The sequence below is a fragment of the Zonotrichia albicollis genome, chromosome 33, assembly GCF_047830755.1.
Source record: "Zonotrichia albicollis isolate bZonAlb1 chromosome 33, bZonAlb1.hap1, whole genome shotgun sequence".
Lineage (NCBI taxonomy): Eukaryota > Metazoa > Chordata > Aves > Passeriformes > Passerellidae > Zonotrichia > Zonotrichia albicollis.
In genome coordinates this window covers 16,586-38,643 of record NC_133851.1, presented here as the reverse complement: position 1 = coordinate 38,643, position 22,058 = coordinate 16,586, and the positions used below count along the sequence as shown (strand labels likewise).

At 61.7% G+C, this 22,058-nt stretch overlaps 2 protein-coding genes across 11 annotated transcripts; both read left to right on the top strand.

Annotated features, from left to right (window-relative positions):
- Nucleotides 1–800: 800 nt before the first annotated feature.
- Nucleotides 801–4,667, top strand: CCDC124 (coiled-coil domain containing 124). 3 transcript variants are annotated; one of them, XM_074530524.1, is made up of 5 exons: nucleotides 801–941; nucleotides 2,046–2,216; nucleotides 2,640–2,826; nucleotides 3,376–3,490; nucleotides 4,390–4,667. In XM_074530524.1, the coding sequence occupies exons 2-5, from the start codon at nucleotides 2,058–2,060 to the stop codon at nucleotides 4,592–4,594; spliced, it is 666 nt and encodes a 221-aa protein (XP_074386625.1). In that variant the 5' UTR covers nucleotides 801–941; nucleotides 2,046–2,057; the 3' UTR covers nucleotides 4,595–4,667. The 3 variants fall into 3 exon arrangements, with proteins under 3 accessions (XP_074386625.1, XP_074386623.1, XP_074386624.1); XM_074530522.1 differs by having other exon boundaries at nucleotides 4,336–4,667; XM_074530523.1 differs by lacking the exon at nucleotides 801–941 and adding an exon at nucleotides 1,068–1,581 and having other exon boundaries at nucleotides 4,336–4,667.
- A 2,575-nt stretch (nucleotides 4,668–7,242) lies between these two features.
- KCNN1 (potassium calcium-activated channel subfamily N member 1) lies at nucleotides 7,243–21,335 on the top strand. Of its 8 annotated transcripts, none has more exons than XM_074530978.1 (10): nucleotides 7,328–7,616; nucleotides 12,743–12,858; nucleotides 14,031–14,450; nucleotides 14,527–14,622; nucleotides 15,276–15,694; nucleotides 17,974–18,115; nucleotides 18,506–18,616; nucleotides 19,058–19,185; nucleotides 20,064–20,133; nucleotides 20,798–21,335. In XM_074530978.1, the coding sequence occupies exons 3-10, from the start codon at nucleotides 14,088–14,090 to the stop codon at nucleotides 21,113–21,115; spliced, it is 1,647 nt and encodes a 548-aa protein (XP_074387079.1). In that variant the 5' UTR covers nucleotides 7,328–7,616; nucleotides 12,743–12,858; nucleotides 14,031–14,087; the 3' UTR covers nucleotides 21,116–21,335. The 8 variants fall into 8 exon arrangements, 6 of the variants coding, with proteins under 6 accessions (XP_074387078.1, XP_074387079.1, XP_074387080.1 ...); XM_074530979.1 differs by lacking the exon at nucleotides 7,328–7,616 and adding an exon at nucleotides 8,038–8,194; XM_074530975.1 differs by lacking the exon at nucleotides 7,328–7,616 and adding an exon at nucleotides 8,044–8,198.
- The last annotated feature ends 723 nt before the right edge of the window (nucleotides 21,336–22,058 follow it).

Below are 22,058 nucleotides of genomic sequence, written 5' to 3'. Positions count from 1 at the left end.
GGCTTAGTGTAGCATACAACAAGCAACACCTGTGAAAACAATAATTTAACATTATGCTTTCAGATCTCAGGGCCTTTGGCATGTGACTTTCTCCTTCAGAGCCAGAGATTTTAGATGGGCGGGGGTCTTCTCTTCAGTGGTCCCCCAATGACAATTGTGAGGCAGATGAGGGAAAATTCGGACAGACTCTCATAGGGCCACAGGACCCTGAACATCAGGGCTGGCCCTTTTCCCTGGCAAACAAAACTCACCAGTCCCTGTTCCTGACGGCAGATTGCAGGACTGTCAAACCAGCCCGAGTTGCTACTGGCGCCAGCTTGGGTCTGGGAGGCATCCTGCACAATGCGGAATTTCAGGAGCCAGCCCAGGGGACAATGGCCACACCCTGCAAGCTCCACCCACCTAGGTGACCATGGCCACACCCTGCCAAACTCTGCCCATCTAGGTGACAATGGCCATACCATGATAAGTCCCGTCCCCAAGGTGGCAATGTGGACTCATGCAGGTGATAAAGGGCCCCTCCCCTCTAAGTCCCGCCCACTCAGGTGACAATGACGACTCCTGCAGGTGACAAAGGGCCCCTCTCCTTTAAGCCCTGCCCACCCTATCTGACAGGGACCCCGCCCTTTTAAGGCCCGCTCATACCCTCAGGTGCCACTCAGGGCGCCGCCATCTTTGAACCGGGCGCAGCCTCCGCCGCCGGTGGGCGTTGCGCGAGTTCCCAGCGGATTTTTTCCACCGCGCCGCCCTGATCGGTCTTCTCTGCCCATCCCGCCGCTCCTTCCGCCACCGCTTCCGCAAAGGCGCAACGTAGCCATGCTCGGCCTTGACCTTAACAAACATGGCGGCGGCGCGCCCTGCCTGCCCCTGCCGTAGGGGGAGGTGGCGACGGCGTGCCGTGATGATGCACAAAGCGCGCGACGGCCTGGCGGCGGGGCCCGGTAGGAGCGGGGCCGATTCGGGGCTGGGCGGGGCTCAGAGACCGGGCCGGGCCCGGGCCGGGAGCGAGGGGAAGGGATGACAGGGATGACACCAGGGGCACCGGGCACGGCCGGGGGGTGGCGGGGAAGGGAGGCCTGGGGGGGCGGGCCAGGCTCGGGGGTCCCTTTTTGCCGCCCCTCAGGTGAGGCCCTGCCCCGATGCCGCTCCTGGGCAGGCTCGGATAGCGCGAAAAAGGATTTTAGGGAGTGTGAAAATGCAGGAAAAAGAATATTAGGATGGCTCCGAGGATGTTCTAGGAAGGAAAAAGCAATGAGTCCATCCCAGGCCTTGAGTCCATTCCCAAACCTCGGGAATGGAACAGTCATTTATTTTCAGTTTAAATTAATTAATAATTATCTGCCATTAAAATCAAAGATTCCGCCCTAGAGCTCCCCAAGCTGTGATTTCCCCCGTGTCTGGTTGATTTGAAATCGCCTGTTTTCCTTGGATTTGACTTTTCCCACCGTGGATAACAATCACAGCCCGTTTTTGGGGCTGTTTATCCAAATTAAAGGAGTTTCTCCTCTTCCTCTGGATCCCCCTGGATCGGGATAGAGGCAATCCCGGGTTTTCCTGGCTCGGGTTTTTTTGGACTTCCAGGTGCTTTTTCCATGGGCTGGGAGGCTGGAGTTTGGCCTGGAGGGAGCAGATTTGGGATCAGCCAGGATCTGGAGGAAATCTGGGAAATTTGTCCCAGGGGTATCCTGACCTGAGGTTGGGATAAATTTGGGGGGACTATCCCAGTCTTTTCCTCAGTTTTGGGGACTTTTCCCCCTCCAAATCCCTAAAATCTGGGAAGAGGCTGGAGAATTCCTGAGGAAAATTGGGAAGGGGCTAGGGAATTTTTGGGAAGGGGCTGGAGAATTTCTGGGAAAGGGCTGAAGAATTCCTGAGGGAAACTGGGGAAGGAAACCTTGGGAACTTTTAATCCCCATCCCTGCACATTTCCAAGGGTGCTCTGCCTGCCTGACCCCAAACCTCAATCCCAGCTTACCCCATAAAAAAAAACCCCAAAAATCCAACCCCAGATCCTTGAAGAACCCTGATTTTTCCCGGTTTCCCAGAGGTTTTGAGGGATGCCCAAGAAATTCCAGGGAGAGAACAGCAAGTCGGCGGCGGCACGCGCCCGCAGGGCTGAGGCCAAGGCGGCGGCGGAGGCGCGGCGGCAGCAGGAGCTGGAGGATGAGCTCTGGAAGGACGAGGACAAACACGTCCTGAGAAAGGAGCAGAGGAAGGTGGGGATCCCGAAATCCAGAGAGGGAGGAGGTTCCTGGGGTGGCTGTGACCCCCATGGATCTGTGTGCCCTTCCCAGGAGGAGTGGGAAAAGCGGCACCTGGAGCAGCTGGAGCTGGTCCATCCGTGGGTCCATCCATGGGTCCATCCATGGATTCATTCACGAATTCATAGGTCCTTCCGTTGATCCCTCCATGGATCCATCCATGAATCCATGGATACATTCATGAATCAATCCATGGATCCATCCATGAATCCCTCCATGGATCCATCCACAAATCCATGGGTCATTCTGTTGATCCCTCCATGGATCCATCCATGAATCAATTCATGAATCAATCCATGGATCTATCCATGAATCCATCCACGGGTCCATCCATGGATCCATCCATCAATCCATCCACAAATCCATGTTCCCTCCCAGGAGGAGCGGGAGAAGCGGCGCCTGGAGCAGCTGGAGCGCCGCAAGGAGCTGCAGCGGCTGCTGGAGGAAGAGGACTCCAAGCTCAAAGGGAAAAGCCCCAAGCAGGGAAATCCTGGGAAAATCACCCGGGCCCAGATCGAGGAGAATGTCCGCAAGGAGCAGCAGCAGAGGGAAAACGCAGATGCAGGTTTGGGAATTCCTCTGTAATTCTGAGCTGGGGAGCTGCTGCTGCTCCAGGAGACACCTTGGGAATAGCTGAGGGAAGCTTGGGGTTCCCATTCCCTGCAAGTGTCCCCAAGAAATCCTGGATGTGGCGCTTTGGGGATGGGGTTTGGTGTTGTGTTTGATCCCAAAGCTCTTTTCTGGATGTGGAATTCTGTAGAATTCTGTGATTTACACTCCTGGTCCTTGATTTTCCATGTCTATCCCATTCCCACATTTCCCATTCCCACATTTCCCATTCCTACATTTCCTTTTGCAGAGGAAAAACTGATTTGATTTTTTTTTTAGGAAAAATTGAGTTTTCCAAGGAAAAAAAAATTTCCAGAGGAAAAAGTGAAGTTTTTTAGAGGGGAAAATTCCAGATGAAAAATTGAATTTTTTAGAGGAAAAATGAAGGTTTTTAGAGGGGAAAACGGACTTTCCCTGGGGGGTTTTAAAGGAATTCCCGAGTTTTCCAGAGGCATGATCCGTTTTTCCCGAGGGAGTTCCTTAGCATTCCCGGTTTTCCCGGCAGGGGAGAAGGAGAAATCGCACCTGGAGCTGCCGCTGGAGGAGAACCTGAACCGGCGGCTGCCCGAGGAGGGCTCTGTGGAGGCGCGCAGCATCGAGGACGCCATCGCCGCCCTCAGGTGTGCCACAACCCCGAATCTCCTCCAAATACCCCCGAACCATCCCCCAAAGATGGTCCCCTGGGAGTTGGGATCCCGGCGGGAAATCTGGGATTTGGGGTGGCTGGGGAGGGGGCGCTGTGTCCTGGGGTTCTGGGCAGGCACGGGTTGGGATGGGGGTTCCTGTGGAATTGGAGGATCCGGGAAATCCTGTGGGGTTGGGGTGTCCCTGAAATCCGTGGGGGATTCCTGTGGGATTGGGGAATACAGGAAATTCTTTGGGACTGGGGCCACTTCCTTTGGGATGAAGCTGCCCCTGCTGTCCCTGGGGCCGTTTTGTTTGGAATTGGGCCATCCCTGGTGCCATTCCCTTTGGGATCGGGGCTGTTGCCTTCGAGACCAGCTCCATGCCTGTCCCTGTGCCCTTGGGACTGTGTCCCTCCATGTCCCCATCCCCTTGGGATCGGGGCCATCTCTGCTGTCCCTGGTGCCATTCCCTTTGGGATCAGGGCCATTTGTTTGGGTCTGTGTCTATCCCTCTCCCTGTCCCTCCCATCATGTCCGTCCCTGTCCCCATTCCCTCCTGACCATGTCCCTGTCCCTCACTGTCCCTGTCCCCCATGACTGTGTCCCTCCCTGTTCCCTGGTGTGTCTCAGCCCTGTCCCCATCCCTTCCTCAAGCCTGTGGCTTGTGGGATGTCTCCCCATCCCCCTGCATGTCCCTGTCCCTCCCTGTCCCCATCCCCCCTGACTGTGTCCCTGTCCCTCCCTGTCTCCCCAAGACCATGTCCCTCCCTGTCCCCCAGCATGACCATGTCCCCCCCATGTTGCCATCCCCTCCTGACCATGTCCCTCCCCATCCCCAGCGTGTCCCAGCCCTGTCCCCATTCCCCCTGTGACCTTGTCCGTCATGTCCCCAGCGTGTCCCAGCCCCTGGAGCGCCACCCTGAGCGCCGCCTTCGCGCCGCCTTCGCCGCCTTCGAGGAGCTGCAGCTGCCGCGCCTGCGGCGGGACAACCCCAACATGCGGCTGAGCCAGCTGCGCCAGCTGCTCAAGAAGGAGTGGATGAGGTCCCCCGAGAACCCCCTGAACCAGCGCCACAAACCCTACAACAGCCACCAATAGCCCTGTGCCTCCCCGGACTGGGATCCTCACCAGGACCCTTCTACCCCTGCGGGGTTTTGGGGTTTTTTCTCTCTCTCTCCCCCCCGTGGATTTGGGGCGAGCTCAAGGTTGGACTGATGCCACCTTCTCCTTCCTGAAATTCCCTGGGAAAAGCGGCTCTCAATGGCTCTCAGGTGTCCCTTGGCATTCCCTCCTTGGAGTTCTGGAGTTGTCACATGGAAAATGCTCCTGGGGTGTGAACCTGAAGTGATTCTAGACCCTGGATCTCCCCTGGGTATCCCTGGTCCTGTTTCCTTAGGAATATCCCTGAAATCCCTGCTCCCGTTTCTCTGGAATTGGGATATCCCTGAAATCCCTGGTCCTGTTTCTTTGGGATTTGGATGTCCTTGAAATCCCTGTTCCCATTTCCTTTGGATTGGGATATCCCTGAAATTCCTGCTCCCATTTCCTTTGGGATTGGGATATCCCTGAAATCCCTGCTCCCATTTCCTTTGGGATTGGGATATCCCTGTTCCTGTTTCCTTTGGGATTGGGGCCATTTTCTTTGGGATGGGCCTATCCCCAAAATCCCTGGTGCCATTTCCTTTGGAACTGGGGCAGAAGAGTTGGGAAGAGGGAAAATCCCTCAGGGAGGAGTGGGAAGAGCCTTTCCTGGGGGGGACAGGCACTCCAGGTGACATTCCCAGTGTCCTCTGGAATGCTGGAGCCCGAAATCCACCCAGAGGAGGGATTCCCATCCTTTGGGAATGGAATTCCTTCCCAGGAATTGGTCTGGAGGTGCCATGTGACTTCCCAAAATCCCATGGGATTCATCCAGGCTCATCCTTTTCCCTCTTTTTGGGACTGCCCCCGCTGGGTTGGGCACTGTTCCCACATCCCAGAATTCCCAAATCCAGCCAAGGAGGAGTGACACCCCCCCCCCCTTTTGTGTGAGTTTGGTGTGTTTGAATTCAATTAAAAATTTAAAGAAAAAAAACCAAAATCTGATTAAATTGGGGAAGGAATAATTTGGGAAGGGTTTGGGGGGACACTTTCCCTGTCTTGCTCAGTTTTATCCCTGAAAATGTGGAAGATCCCACTTGAATTAGGGGTGGGATTCCTGCTTGGACTGGGGGGGGTTCTCTCCCTTTGGGACCCCCCCCCCAGGTTGTTGCTGAGGAGGGGAATCCCCCATCCCACTGCTTCTGGAATGAGGAACCCCCAGGAGTGTGTCCCCCCCGTTTCCATTCCGGGAATTCCCCTTCCCGAATTCCAGTGGTGTCCCCTGGGAATTCCCTTTCCCAATTCCCTTCCTTTTCCCATCCCCATTCCCTGTTAAATTCCCCATTCCCTTTTCCCATCCCCATTCCTGTTCCCATTCCCTGTTCTACTTACCATCCCCATTCCTGTTCCCATTCCCTGTTCCCCATTCCCATCTCTGTGCCCCATTCCCATTCTCTGTTCCCATTCCCTGTTCCCCTTTCCGCTTCCCAATCCTATTCCCAATCCCATTCCCAGTGTCCCCTCATCTCCCCCCAAATCAGCCCCATGGGATCAGGGGGAATTGAGGGGACCCCAAAATATTTCCGGGGTCCCCCCCCAGCTTTAGGGGATTTCGGGGAGCCCCTCCATGCCAGGGGGGTCCCCATTAAAGGGGGGAATCCCCCAGCGGGGGGAAGGGCGGGATTAGTGGGGAATCCCCTATTTCCCGTGGGATTTGGGGGAATCCCGCAGTGCGGTATCCCGCAGTCCCGGTATCCCGCCCGCCCCCCCCCCCGGCAAAGCGGCTCCCGAGGGGACGGGGGGGATCCCCGCTGCAGTGAAGGGAGGGGCGGAATAGGGAGGGGATTGCCTGTCCCTCCCCCCTCGGGGACTTCCCTCCCCCCTTTTTCCATCACTTGGTGGGGGGAGAGACGGGATATTGCCATGGCAACGAGCGGGAGGGGAGGACAGCGGGATCGGCTGGCATGGGGGAACCCCCCCCGGCCCCAAATCGGGCATCATCCCCCCAAATGGAGCACCCTCCCCCTATCCCCGAGGCCCCGCCCTCTCCCGCCCGGCCCCTCCGCCGCCCGGGTCCCGCCCTCTGCAGCACGACCCCCCTTCAGCATCCCCTCCCCCCTGCGCCGAGCGGGGATTGCGGGCGTGGGACCGAACAGAGGGATAGGGACACATGGAAAGGTGACACACGGTCAGGGATAGCGACAGGGACAGGGACATACAGTCAGGGGACACGGACACACTGACAGGGGACAGGGACACAGGGACCCCGTGCTTTGCACACACCCCCATGCTCACTGCTTCTCGCCCCCCGTTCTTTGTTCCCCGCAAACCTCCGCCCCTGCCCCCCGAACCCTCCGTGCTAGCCCCGCTGCTCACCCCCCCACTCCCCCCGTGTCCCTAAATCCCCGTGGTGTGACAAAGGACCGGGAGGGGCTGCGGGAAGGGGGAGACACTCCAGCCCCCCCACACCCTGTGTGTGACACGCCCAACCCGGGGTCCCCCCGCGCCCCCTCCCCACCGCCAGCACCCCCGAGGCTGACACCGACACCTTAGCGGGGGGCACAAAGCCTCACCCGGGGGCCGCCCCAATGTCACCGGTGTGGGGGGAGAGCCGCGGGTGTGCGATCGCCCCCGGCCCCGCGGCTGCGGCGGAGCGCGGGGAGGGGACCCCGTTAGGCGCGGGATTTATCCGCGGTGGCGGCCCGGAGCCTCCGGGAAGAACCGGGAGGCCCCGGGAAGCCCCGAGAGGCGGCGAGGCGGGTGCGCGCGGCTGCGCGTGTGGAGCGGCATCGTAACGGCGCCGCATCGCCGCCCGCAGCCCCCGCGGCCGCCGCCTGCGCGCTGGGGAAACCGAGGCACGGCGCGGCCGGGAGGGGCTCGGCGGCACCGCGAAGCCGCTGCCCAGGCTCGCCCCCGGCCCCTGGTTGTGCCACCGGGACCCGCTGGGATCCCGGGCTCGGCGCCGCACGTGTCGCCGCCACCGGGCCATGGTCAGCGGCGGCAGTGCCCGAGGGCAGCGGAGGCCGGGGGTTGGCGGCAGGTGGGTGAATTTGTGGGGGGTCCGCGAGGGTGGGGACCCCCACCGCCCCTCCGCTCCAGGGGCGGCTACCGGTGCTGGGGAAGCCTGTGGCTCGCGGGAATCCTGGGAATCCCCTGGCTCGGGAGGATTCCCCCGCTCGCGGGAAGCCCCCGGCGCAACGGCGGGGGGGTGCCCGGGAGGGTTGGCAAGGGGAGGGGGCACCACGGAGGGGTTCCCCGGGGGTTCCCCGGTGTTCCCAGGCTCCGGGGTGTCCGAGGCCTGCTCAGCCCCCTCCGCTGCGGCGACGATGGGGGGGGAGTTGGGGCAGGGGGGACGCGGGAGAAGCCCCCGGCGGTGACAATGAGGACGCTCTGGAAGTGACAGTGGCCGGCTAAAAATATCGCGGGCTGCCACCCACCGCCAGCGCCGCGGCCTCAAGGTCACTGCCCTGCCGGGGGGGACGCGGGGGCGTGGGGCGGGGAAGCCCTCGATCCCCCCGCACGCTGCCGCTGTCGCCAGTGTTGCTCCTCCGAGCCGAGAGCTGGCAGCGCCCACAGCCCTCCGGGGCCCCGCGACGCTCCCCGTAGCACAGGGCCGTGGCAAGTGAGCCGGCGCGGGGGTGGCAGCGGCGGGGGAACACCCCAGGGGTGGCAGCGGCGGGGGGGGACACTCCGGGGGTGGCAGCGGCGGGGACCCCGCGCGTGGCGTTCCCCGGTATAGGGTGCGGGGACAGGGGGGATGTCCTGCCTGGGTGGTGACGAGGGTGGGGACAGCGGGGATGTCCTGTCTGGGGGGTGTTGTGGTGTGTGGGGACAGTGGGGACGCCCTCCCTGCGGGTGTGGGGACAATGGGGATATCCAGCCTTGGGAGGGGACAGCTGTGGGGACATCAGGGACGCCCTCCGTGTGGGTGTGGGGACAGCAGGGATGTCCTGCTTGGGGGCTGTTGTGGTGTGGGGACACTGGGGACTCCCTCCCTGCGCTGTTTGTGGTGTGGGAACATCTTTGTGGTATGGGGACATTGGGGACGCCCTCCCTGCGCTGTTTGTGGTGTGGGGACATCAGGGACTCCCCTACCGGCGGGGTTCGGCTGCTCGGGGCACCCCCGGCTGATGGAGTCAGGGGAGTTGGGGATCCCCGTCCTTGGGGACAATGTGGCTGCTGTCACCAAAGGCGTAAGCACGGCCAAGGGCTTGGTGGCACTCGGGGCTCCCTCGGGTTTGGCCGCCAGCTGCTGGGGTGGCACAGTGGGGTGGCACTGATGGCACAGGGGAGCGACAGCGATGGCGCAGCGGGGTGACACCCGGCTCAGCAGCCACAAAAAGCAGGGGGACCCAGCGCCACAAGCACAGCTGTGACACCGGAGTGGCACGTCCCGCAGCCACCAGAGCCGGCCGTCCCCGGGGCCGCAGCCGAGCCCGGGGGGAACCGGGGGCTCCGGGCGGGTTCGGGCACCGCGTGGCCCTTGCGGCTTCGACGTGCGGGGCGCAGCCTTCGAGGCGGGGACCGTGGAGACACATGGGGGCCTTCCCGCCCCTCGCGACCTTCCCGGTGACCTTGGTCCGCCGCTGGGGACCCTGCGCTTGGGGGGACTCCCTCCTCAGGGTGGGGACCCCCGCCCTGCAGCGGGGACACAGGGCTCCACAAGGGCGTGGACGGGCTTTGGGAGACCCCCCCGTTGCCGAGGGCTTTGTGGAGGTGCCAGGGGCGGCGGGCACGGCTGTGTCCCCCGCGGGGGGCCCCGAGCGGAGGTCGGCGGCGGCCCGGCGGGGGCAGCCAGGCGGAGCGGCTTTGTCCTTTGGCTGAGCCGAGCGCGTGGGGGAGGCGCAGGGAGAACCCGGTGCGGCGGCTTTGTCTGGGGACGCCGGCGCGGTGGCGGCCAACGGGGGGCGTGGGGAGCCCGGATCCCCCCCGCTGCACCCCCCGGGACCCCCCAGCCCAGCCCCACGCACTCGCGGGGCCCTAAGCAGGTACAGTGGCCCCTGCCGCGCGTCCCCTCCTGAGGCGGGCGGGATGGGGATGGGGTCCCCCCTTAGTTTGGGGGGTGTCGCGAGGGGGATCACGTCTGTGTCTGCCAACCCTCAGGACATGGGGGCTATGACCGTGTCCCCTGGATGCAGCGGCGGTCCCGGGTATCCCGGCGAGGCTCTGCAGAGGGATTTTCTCGGGGAGACCCCGACACTAGGCGGGGATTCCCGGGCGTCGCGGTGGGGCCGGGGAGCTTCGGGCGTCCCCGAGGGTGTGCCACCTCCTGTGCCTCCCCCTGCGCTGTGGGCGACACACGGACGCCCCACGGGTGGCACCGGGCCCGATCCTGCGTGGGGGAAACTCCTCCAGGTCGGGCACTGCCCCTGTGCTTCCACCCCGCTGTGCCGGGGGAGGGGGGGAAACGGGAAGACCTGGGGGTTAGGGCGTTACCACCCCCGGGGGTCCCCCGGTGGCACGGCTGAGCCCTCTCGCTGCTTTTAGGGGAGCCGCGTGGCCTCGTCCTGCTTCCTCTCAGCCGGTTCTGTGCTCCTCCAAAGCACAGTGAGCCCCCCTGCCCTGCCCTCGGGGGGGCAGCGGCGGTGCCGCCCCCGGCCCGCCCCTCGCCGGCGAGTGGGCAGCGGGGGCCGGGGGCTCCCGCGGGCACCGCCAGCTGCTCCCGGCCTGGGACATATGGCCAGGACTTGGCGGCGACCGCAGGAACCGGGACCACGCGGCGGATTTTTGGGGACGGACGGGGGGGGCAGCCGGAGGTCTGACGCACTTGGTGCCCCTGGCCAGCCCCGGGCCGCGGTGGCAGCTGGCGGGGAGCCCCGGTGACCCTGGGCGGTGTCACCGCGCTGAACCCGCAGCCCCGAGCACCGCAAGCGGAGGCCACCCTGCTGTCCCCGCGGTGCCACCAGCCCGGGTCCCCCCGGATTCGTGCCCCACCCCGCAGCGATGCCCGGGCAGGAATTAGCGAGAGGGGAATAAATAAATCACCCGCGGGGAGCCCGCCGCTATTTATAGCCGCGCCCTCCCCTCCTCTGCAGTTGCTCAGAGGCAGCGCCGCTGCTCCGGGCACAGGGGGAGCAGGGGGTCCCCTTGTCCCCCCGCTGCCACCCCACTGTCACCCGCGGGGCTCTGGGGGCTGCTGCAGCCCGGCCATGGGGTGTCCCGACGCATCTCCCGGCCTCGGGAAGTGCTGTCACTCTTTGCTGTGGCCACCGCGGGTCCTGCCGTAGCTTGGTGACATCTGCAGCTCTCCCTTGTCCGTTGTCTCCGAGTAGGGGGTGGCAGAGCCACCCGTGGCTGTCCTGATGCAGTGTCACATCCCGGAGCAGGGACACTGGTGGCCGAGGCTCAAGGACACGCAGTGACTCTGGACCTGCCATGTCCCCATCCCCATCCCCACCTTGGGGACGATGGGGACAGGCAGGACCACCCTGGGCATGCAGCCACCAGCCAGGCCGTCCCCTTAGGGACAGGGGACAGGGAACAGAGACTAGGGACAGGGGATAGGGGACAGGGACAGAAGGCCTCCCCGGGATGCGGGATCCATCCCTGGGGATGCTCGGGCAGGGGGAAGATGGATCTGGGCCCTGTTTGCCGCCATCCAGAGCAGTGAAGCCACCATGGAGCGGTGCTTCATGAAATATTCAGCGTCCCCAGCCCGCGGTGGCCTCACCCACCCCCATCCGAGGTTACAAAAACTTTTCCGGGCTGTGGGGCCTGGCACAGCCTCCAGGGCCCTTGAGGCTGGGGGGAGCATTTCCCCTCGTCCCTGCCTGCTGCGGCTTTTTCCTCACCACTCCGAATATTAAAAAGAAATCGGAGCCCATTTTCCTGCCATAAATTTGGCAGAATGGAGAGAAAATGATCCGGCCCTGGAGAGGAGCCAGGCCCGGCCACACACCGGGAGCAGGGGGGCGCTGGAGCCGGCCCCGGGGCTCCCGGGGTACCAGGGGTTGCTCAGGGACCACGGAACCGGGGCCCTGCAGCCCCCCGGGAATGGGGACAGTAGGGGCTGTCCCCTCCTGGTGGCCCCAAAGCCTGGGAGGCGCTGCAGGGATGGGGGAGCCCCCGGGAGGTCACGGGTGATTTGGGGTCTGGGGAGTTGTGGGACGTTGTGCAAGGGGGGTTTGTGAGGCGGCAATGGGGGTGGAGCAGTAGGGCCGCTCATGCTATGGGGTTTTGGTGTGACACAGGCCCTCATGCTATGGTGTTTTAGTGTGGTGCAGTCTCTCACACAACAGGGTTGTTGGTGCAATAGGGCCCCTCGTGCAATGGGGTTTTTTTTAGTGGTGCAGCTCCTCATGCAGCAGGGTTTTAGTGAGACACAGCTCCTCATGCAATGGGGCTTTTATGGGATGTAACCCCTTGTGCAATGGGATTTTCATGTGACAGAGCCCCCCCACATACAGTGGGGTTTTCCTGTGGTGAGCTCCTTGTGCAATGGAGTTACTGGTGCAATAGGGCTGATGTGCAATGGGGATATTTTTATGGGGCAGGCCTGTGTGCAATGGGATTTTTCTGTGATGTAATCCCTCATGCAGTGGGGTTATTTGTATGGGGCAGCCCCTCATGCAACAGGGTTATCATGTGATGTAACCCCTTATGCAGTGGGGTTGGTGCAGTAGGGCTGCTTCTGCAATGGGGGTTTTTGTACAGTGCAGCCCCTCGTGCAATGGGGTTTTTATGGGGTGTAATCTCCCATGCAATGGGGTTATTTGAATGGTGCAGCCCTGTGTGCAGCAGGGTTTTTATGGGATATAATCCCCCATGCAATGAGGTTTTCGTGTCAATAACCCCTTGTGCAATGGGGTTTTTATGGGATGGAACCCTCTGTGCAATGGAGTTATTGGTGCAATAGGGCCCTGCATGCAATGGGTCATAGGTGGGGTGCAGCCCCTCCTGAACAGGGACATCAGTGTGACACAGCCCTGTGTGCCAAGGAGACACTCGTGTGACACAGCCCCTTGTGCCGTGGGGACATTGGTGTGACACAGCCCCTTGTGCCATGGGGACACTCGTGTGACATCCCCTCGTGCCTGGCGCTTGCTGGTGCAGGGCATAGTGTGACCCCTGGGGGTGGCACTGCCGGGGCAGGACCCTCCTGGGCTGTGCCAGCTCTGTCACCGGGGGGGTTTGGGGACCCCCTAATGCCGCGTGTCCCCTGGGCAGGCGTGGAGGGAAGCCCATGGCCCCCGGACCCCCGTACCGGCCGCACACCTGGCCCCGGCCCCGCAGCCCCTGACGGTCACGGGACCCCTCCGGGCGGCCCCGGGGAGCCCCGGCAGGTACGGAAGGGTCACGGGGGGTGTTTTGGGGTGCACTGGGGATGTTTTGGGGTGCACTGGGGATATTTGGGGTGCACCAGGGGGGTTTTGGGGTGACTGAGGGTGTTTTGGGCTGCACTGGGGGCGTTTTGGGGAGCACCGGGGATGTTTTGGGTGCACGGGGGTGTTTTTGGGGGGGACAAGGGGGAGTGATAAATTTTGGGGTGCAGCGAGACTCGAGGGTGGGGAGGGGGTCCCGAGGGGTGCTGAAGGGTTGGGATGGGGAAGGGGCGTTTTTGGGGAGGGGGGCGCGGGGTCCGGGAGCCTCCGGGAGGGCACGAAAGAAGCAGGGGGCGTGGCCAACACAAGGGGGCGTGACCAAGGGCGTGGAGCGGTCTCGTCATCGGGGGCGGGGGCTGCACGGACCAATCGGATCGCGGGATATGCTCGGACCACGCCTCCAACCCCGCCCCCGGCGCTCCGGTGCCGCCGCCGCGCGCCCCCGGGGACCGGCTCGGGCTGCAGCGGCGGCGGGACCGGGACCCGGCCCTGGCCCGGCGGGCAGGCCCCGGGCACGGCAGGTACCGGGCACGGCAGGGCCGCACCGGGAGTGGGGGGAGCCGCGGCGGAGCCCCTCCGGCAGCCCCGGCAACGGCGGAACCGGGCACGGCGCGTTCGGGAGCGGCGGGGACGCGCAGCCGCCGCTCGGGACCGGAGATGTCCCGCGGCTGCGGGGAGGGGACAGGGAGCAGCGGCCGCCGGGAGCGGAGGTGGCCGCGTCCTGGCGGCCGTGTCCGCAGCGCGGGGGGCGGGACTCGGTTCCGTGGGCAGGACACGGGCACGGGCACGGCCCCGCGGACAGGACGTGTCCCCTCGGGCGGGATGCGTCCCTGTGGTCACCGTGTGTCCCCGCCATGGGCAAGACACGGCCGCGTCCCCCGCGAGCGCCACGCGTCCCCGCCGTAGGCGGGACACGGACCTGTGGTCACTGCGTGTCTCCGTACGGGCAGGAGACGTCCCCCACGGGCCGGACATGTCCGTGTGGTCACTGCTTGTCCCCCACGGGCAGGACGTGTCCCCACCGCCGTCGAGGCCGGGCAAACACCCCCCGAGGTCGGGCGAGATCCTCTCTCCCCGCGTCCCTTCCCCGGCCGGCACTCACCGTGTCCCCCCGCGCGTCCCCTGTCCCACAGGTCGCCCCCGCGCCGCCGAGCCATGCGGGATCGCCCGGTGCTGTCGCCAGCAGAGCCATGAGCAGCTGCCGCTACAATGGGGGGGTGGCACGGCCCCGGGGCCCCCCGAGCGCCGCCCGCACCCCGCAGCAGCCGCACCGGGACCCGCAGCCGCCGCTGCCCTGCCCCAGCCCCCACCTGCAGGTAGTGGTGTCCCGGCCCGAGCAGCCCGGGACAACGGAGCCCGGCCCCGCCGCAGCACCCCCGGGACAGGGGGCGGCGGAGGAGCGGCGGAACCAGAACATCGGCTACAAGTTGGGCCACCGGCGAGCGCTCTTCGAGAAGCGCAAGCGGCTCAGCGACTACGCGCTCATCTTCGGCATGTTCGGCATCGTGGTGATGGTCACCGAGACCGAGCTCTCCTGGGGGGTCTACACCAAGGTGGGGAGGGGTCTTAGGGTGGGGATGCGGGAATCCGGGGTCCGGCTGAGCTCACGGTGGTTCTATGGTGTCGTAGGAATCGTCGTATTCGTTCGCCCTGAAATGCCTTATCAGCCTGTCGACGCTCATCCTGCTGGGGCTCATTGTCATGTACCACGCCAGGGAGATCCAGGTGAGCGCCCCTGGCCGGGGGGGGGGGGGGGGCGGGGCACCTGTTGGCACCTGGCTGGGGGTGTGGGACCGGCAAAAAAACCCCAAAAAACAAGGAAAAACCAGACCCCTCTGTTCCCAAAAATAAATAAAAAGAAGTTTTGGGTTTATACTACTAAAACAAGTCATCCTTAAAATAATACCCATGAGTTAACATACCCCATAAGTTAATACCTCCTCAAATTAATTCAAAACCCCTCAAATTAACCAAAACTCTTCAAATTAATCCAAAACGCCTCAAATTAACAAAAAAAAAACCCTTAACTTAACAAAAAAACCCTCTCAAATTAACCAAGAAAATCTCAAAGTAACAAAAAAATTCAAATTAACCAAAACCCCCTCAAATTAACCAAAATACCCCCTGATATTAACTTCAGACTCCTCAAATTAACCAAAAATCTCCTTAAATTAACGAAAATACCCCCTCAAATTAATAAAAAAAAGCTTTACTCAACCAAAAAAAAACCCTCAAACTAACAAATTTCAAATTAACCAAAAAAGACGCCTTAAATTAACCGAAAAGACTTTCAAATTAACTAAAATACCCCCTCAAATTAACCAAAATTACCCCTTAAAATATCTCAAAACCCCTCAAATGAATCCAAACCTCCGCAGCTGTTCATGGTTGACAACGGCGCCGACGACTGGCGCATCGCCATGACCTCGGAGCGTGTCTTCTTCATTGCGCTGGAGCTGCTGGTGTGCGCCATCCACCCCATCCCCGGGCAGTACCTGTTCACCTGGACGGCCCGGCTGGCCTTCACCTATGCGGCCTCGGTGGCCCACGCCGATGTGGACATCATCCTGTCCATCCCCATGTTCCTGCGGCTCTACCTGATCGGCCGCGTGATGCTGCTGCACAGCAAGCTCTTCACTGACGCCTCGTCGCGCAGCATCGGCGCGCTCAACAAGATCAACTTCAACACGCGCTTCGTCATGAAGACCCTCATGACCATCTGCCCTGGCACGGTGCTGCTGGTCTTCAGCATCTCCTCCTGGATCATCGCCGCCTGGACCGTGCGTGTCTGCGAGAGGTGAGTGGCTGGGGAGGGAGGGGAAGGTTGTGGCTTGAGGGTTCTTGTTTTGGGCTTATCATGCGGTTTTCATGGGGTTTTTGTGGGTGGAGGGAAAGTTCGGGGTTTAGGGGTTCCATTTTGGGGTTTTCATAGGTGGAGGCAAAGCTCATAGTTTAGGGGCTCCATTTTGGGGTTTTCTTGGGTGGAGGTAAAGGCTGTAGCTTAGGGGTTCCCATTTTGAAGTTTTTGTGGGTGGACTTAAAGGTCAGGGTTTGGAGGTTACAGTTTTGGGGTTTTCATGGGTGGAGGCAAAGGTTGGGGTTTAGGGGTTCTATTTTGGGGTTTTCATGGGTGGAGGCAAAGGCCATCTTTTCAGGGTTCCATTTTGGGGTTTTCACGGGGTTCTGAGTGAGAAGATTTAGGTGGTAGGGGCTGGGGGTGCAACTGAGGAGGTATCAGGGAGTTTGAGGGGTGGGGGGACCCCCATGGTCAGGATGTTTGGGGTTTCTCAGGTGGAGTTGTCCCCAGGCTCCTCTGTCACCCTGGGGTGGGGCCTGCTGGGTCTGGGGGTGACAGAGAGGGGACCAAGAGCTGGGGGGTGGCAAGAGGATGAAAACTGAGGGTCCCTCAGAGGGAACCAAAGGTTTGGGGTCTCACAGAGGGGTCTGAAGGTTGAGGGTCCTGCAGAGGGGTGCAAAGAGCTGGAGCAGCCAAGGGGACCAAAGATTTGGGGTCCCACTGAGGGGTCCGAGATTGTGACCTTGCCACCGAGGGGACCCTCCAGGACTTTCCCTCAGGACACTCCTCAGCTGCTCCCTGCGGGTGTCTGGACTGTCCCTGCAGGGTGCCGGGAATGTCCCCGCAGGATGCCAGGAATGTCCCCGCGGGGTGCCTGGGATGTCCCCGCCGTGTCCCCGCCCCTGCTGGCCCCGAGCCCCCCCAGCCCCCCCGGGGTCGCGCATTAACCGCTGTTGTTTTCCCTCCCTGCCCGCTCTGCTGCTTGCAGGGACAAACTGTGAGTGACCGCGGGGACCGTCCCGAGTGACCGCAGGGACCATCCCCCGCCCCAGGCTTCTGCTCCCCGAATCCCCAGAATTTAGGATTGGCTGCGGCCAAGGGCGGGCGGGGGGCGCGGAAAGGGGCCTGGAGCCCTTTTCCTCTTGGAACCTCAGCAGCTGCTTCTTGTCCCCTCCCCGCTGTCCCCCGCCTTGGGGACCTCCGTGGTGACTGTGGGGAACTTTCAGAGAGACCCTACAAGGAGCTGGGAGTTTCCAAAGGTTTTTTTTTCTCCTGGGATCCGACTTTTGTCCCTTCACCTTTCCCCTCCTGGCCCCGCGCGTTTTGCGTTCCTTGAGGGGCAATCCCGGGTGTTCCTTTGGGAATGCGGGTCCCGGGAATTGTCACCATGCTGTCACTTCCCCCCTCGCCTCGGGCAATCCCTGCCGAGTCCCTGCCGGGTGAGGTTCCAAGCCCATACCGGATTGGGAAGCAGCAATCCTAAATTCCTGATGCTTGAGACCCCACAGTCCCACCCCGGCTTGTTCCTCTGTCCCTTTTCCCTTTTCTGACCCTATTTTCCCTTTTCCCACCCCCTTTCCCTTTTTCCACCCCATTTCCCCTTTCCCATCCCATTTCTCTTTTCCCAGTCCCATGTCCCTTTGTCTCATCCCATTTCCCCTTTCCCCAGTCCCATTTTCCCCTTTTCCCATCCCATTTCCCCGCATGTCCCTGTCTCCCTGTCCGGCTTGGCCGCTGCTCTGTGTCCCCCAGCTGGGCTTGTCTCCACCCTTGGGGACAGGGGGGTGGTGGCACCGTGGTGTTTGTGACATCGGAATCTCACAGTGTCCCCCGCTGTCCCCTCCTGTGTCACCTGCGGTGGCCTTTGGGGAATGCACAGTGACATCGGCATCCCGCGTTTTTGGGGACAGTGGTGCCACCTCTGTGCTGTCCCCTCAGTGTCCCCCCGTGCCAAGGGGACACAGCCCTTGCTGTGGGACACCCCTTGGTGTCTCCAATTCTGGCTTGGGGACAATGGCCCAAATCCACGATGGGCACAATGGGCACAAAATGGGGGGGGGATCCATTGCTGTCCTGCACTTCTGGGGACAGCAGTGCCACCTCTGTGCTGTCCCCTCATTGTCCCAGTGGGACACAGCCTGGCCATGGGACATCGCCATGGTGTCCCCAATTCCATCTTGGGGACAACGCCCCAAATCCACTGCAACGGGCATAAAATGGGGGGAGGAATCAAATTATGGTGGTGACAGCGGTGACAGCGGTGCCACCGCCCTACGCAGGTACCACGACAAGCAGGAGGTGACCAGCAACTTCCTGGGGGCCATGTGGCTGATCTCCATCACCTTCCTGTCCATTGGCTACGGGGACATGGTGCCACACACCTACTGCGGCAAGGGCGTGTGTCTGCTCACCGGCATCATGGTGAGCGTGGGGACAGCCGGGGGACATGGCTGGGGACAGGCTGGGGACATGGGGACATGGCTGGGGACAGCGAGAGGAGACAGGCAGGGACACAGCAGGGTACACCAAGAGGGGACACTGTGAGGGGACACTGCATGGGGACATACCAGGGGACACCAAGAGGGCACATGGAAGAGTACACCAAGAGGTGACACCATGAGGGGACACGGCCTTGGGGACACCGTGAGGAGATTTTCCACTTGGGAAAAGTGATTATTTTTAACTCCAGATTGAGAAGCAAACTGGAATTTCCGTTTCCTGCCATGTTTTTGTTTTTAATTTTTAAACCCAAAATAATGCAAAAATGCAAACGAATAGGTGGAGATAACACTGTCGCCAATGTCCCCACAGGGCGCCGGCTGCACCGCGCTGGTGGTGGCCGTGGTGGCCCGGAAGCTGGAGCTGACCAAAGCTGAGAAACACGTCCACAACTTCATGATGGACACGCAGCTCACCAAGCGGGTGAGGGTGCCTGGCTTGGCCCAAAAAATGGGGAAATCCTGGTAACAATGGGAAAAAAATGTTAAAATCGGGGAAAATTCCATTAAAATGGAGGAAATCCCATTAAAAGTGGAAAAAACTCTGTTAAAATTGGGATGAATCCCCTTAAAATTGATTAAAAGGGGAAAAAGTCCTGTTAAAACCCATTAAAATGGGAAAAATCCCCTGAAGACTGGGAAAAACCCATTAAAACCTGGAAATACCACATTAACCAAGAAAAAATTCCATTAAAATAATGAAAATCTCAATTAAAACTGCAAAAAAAAAAAAAACCTAAAAGTGGGGAAAACCCCATAAACAATGGGAAAAACCCCCAAAAAACTGGGGAGGAAATGGGAGAAAACGGGAAAAAGCCAATTCTGATGTCCCTTCATGGGTGACCTGTGGGATTTGGGGTCGCAGGTGAAGAACGCCGCTGCCAACGTGCTCAGGGAAACATGGCTCATCTACAAGCACACCAAGCTGGTGAAGAAGATTGACCACGCCAAAGTTCGGACCCACCAGCGTAAGTTCCTTCAAGCCATCCATCAGTAAGTGCCACCGCTTTTCCTGCTTCCTTGTCACCCTCCCTGGCCACAGCCCTGTCTCCAAAGGAGGTGTTTCCCCTCTGGGTGGGTGACAGATGGTCAGCATTGGGGTGGCCTGGGTTTGTCACCCTGGCGGGTGTCTCTGCTGGGTTCGTCACCTGGTTTTGGTCTCTGTCCTGTCCTTGTCCCCATCCCCTGTCCTTGTCCTCCATCCGCTGTCCCCATCCCCTGTTCCATCCCTCTCCCCTTGTGCCATTCCGTGTCCCCCACCTCTGCTGTCCCCTGTCCCTGTCCCCATCGCTGTCCCCCTCCTGTCCCTGTGCCTCACCCCCCACTGGTCACCTTTGAGGTGACCCCCAGGCACCTCCATCTCCCAGGTGGGGTCTGCGGGTGGCCTGGCTGGGACAGGGGGGTCCCTTTGGGTCCCTTTTTGGGGTCTCTTTGGGGTGGTGGTGGTGTCGCTGCCATGCTGTCCCCTCGCCTTTAACCCTTTGTTTTCCCTCTGCTGCACTGCCCCCGCAGAGCTCAGAAGTAAGTGCCCCCCCTCCCCTGCCCCACCAGCTTTGCACGGGCTCTGCCTTCACATTTGGGGTGGGGGAGACACGCCAAAAACCCGGGGGGGCTGATTTGGGGGGGAGGGGCTGCGCTTGATGGGAGGAGCTGCACGTTTGGGGGAGGGGCTGCATGGGGAGGGACAGAGGTGACAGAGGTGACAGCACTGCCAGGGGGGGGTGACAGAGCTCCTGAGGGGGGTGACAGTGCTAGCGGGTGGGGGGGGGACACCACGCCTGCAGGGTGACAGAGCTGCCAGGGGGTGATAGCGCTGCCGGGGGGTGACAGTGCTGCCGGGGGTGCCCCCAAGCCTGCCATTGTCCCCTCAGGCTAAGGAGTGTGAAGATGGAGCAGCGCAAACTCAACGACCAGGCCAACACCCTGGTGGACCTGGCCAAGGTGAGCTCCTTCCAAAAACCCCATTGTTGTGGGGTCAGACCAGCTTTAAACCCCCCATTTTTATGGGATCAGCCCCTGCCCAAACCCCCCCTTTTTATGGGGTCAGACCCAGCTCCTACCACCCCCTGTTTTTATGGTATCAGCCCCCCTGACCCCAAAACTCCCATTGTTATGGGATCAGCCGCCCCTGAATCCCCCTGTTTTTATGGGATCAGACCCTCCTCAAACCCCCCATTGTTTTGGAGTCACACCCATCCCTGACCCCGAACCTCCCATTTTTTGAGGTGGCACTGATCCCTGCCCCAGACCCCAATGTTTTTGGGGTCTCGCTGACCTGTGCTCCCACAGCCCTGTTGTTTTGGGGTCCCCTGACCCCAACCCCCATTACAGACACAGTCGGTTATGCCTGACCCCAAACCCCTGTTGTTATGGGGTTTCGCTGCCCCCAACCCCCATGTTTTGGGGTCTTGCTGCCCCCAACCCCCATTGCAGACACAGTCGCTGACCCCTTCCCCCAAAGTTCCCCTATTTTTGGAGTCCCCCTGACCGTGCCCCATTGCAGACGCAGTCGGTGGTGCCTCACCCCAAACCCGCCCTATTTTTGGGATCCCCTTGACCCCAAATTCCCTTGTTTTGGGGTCCCCCTGACCGTGCCCCATTGCAGACGCAGTCGGTGATGCTGGAGCTGCTCTCGGAGCTGCAGGAGCGCCACGAGGAGCTGGGCCGGCGCCTGGGGGCCCTGGAGGTGCAGCTGGAGGCGTTGGGGGGGCTCCTGCAGGCGCTGCCCGCGCTGCTTGGCCGCACCCTGCGCCAGCCGCCGGCCCAAACAGCCCCGGGGACAGCCCTGGAGACAGCCCTGGGGACAGCGGGGACACCGCGGGACACCACCGCGCCCTGCAGCCCCCGCCACGGCAGCGAGAGCAGCGACAACCCCCGGGACAGCCCTCGGGACAGCCCCCGGGCTGCCTCAGACAGCAGATGAGGGACAGCGGCAGGACACCTGTGTGTCACCCGTGTCACCGTGTGTCACCCGTTGTCGTCTCGGACAGCAGCTGAGGGATGGCAGCGGGACACCTGTGTCACCGTGTGTCACCTGTGTCACCCGTGTCACCGTGGCCGAGGGACAGCAGCGGCACACCCATGTCACTGTGTGTAACCTCGGGGTGATGGGGCCAGCACACCCATGTCACTGTGTGTAACCTCGGGGTGATGGGGCCAGCACCGTGACACCGTGTGTGATCATCACCCTGGACGGCGGATGACAGACAGCAGCGGGACACCTGTGTGTCACCCGTGTCACCTCGGACAGCGGCTGAGGGACAGCGGCAGGACACGCGTGTTATGTCACCATGTGTCAGTCACCTCGGGGTGATGGGCACAGCACCAGGTCACCGTGTGTCACCACGTGTTACTGTGTGTCACCACGTGTCACCGTGTGTTCCCTCGGACAGCAGCTGAGGGGTGCTGGAGCCACCCTCCTGTCCCCTTCTGTCACCCTCCCACCCCTTTGGACTGTGGCAGTGGGGTGGGGGGGCCATGGGACACCCCCCTGTCACCTTCTGTCACCTGGGACAGTGGGTGATGCCGTGGGGGGGGGGGGGTTAGGGACACCCCCAGACACCTTGGTGTCCCCCCCAGTCCCAGGAGGGCGGTTTTGGCGGGGTGGGGGGGAGGGGTCTCAGAACCCTTTGTACCTCCCTGGTTTTGGGGTGCAGGGGGGTCTCCCATCCCCTCAGTCCCCCCGCTGTTTTGGGGTGCGGGGGGTTCCCCGTGTTTATCTCTGGCCATCGTGTGGCCGTTCCCGTAGCTTTGTTCTGGAAAGCTCTGTATAAAAACTCCTGCGTTCACTGTGCTGGACCCCCCCAAACCCCTCCGGGACCCCCCAAGTGGGGGGAGCTGAGCTGAGCCTTTTTTGGGGGGGGGAG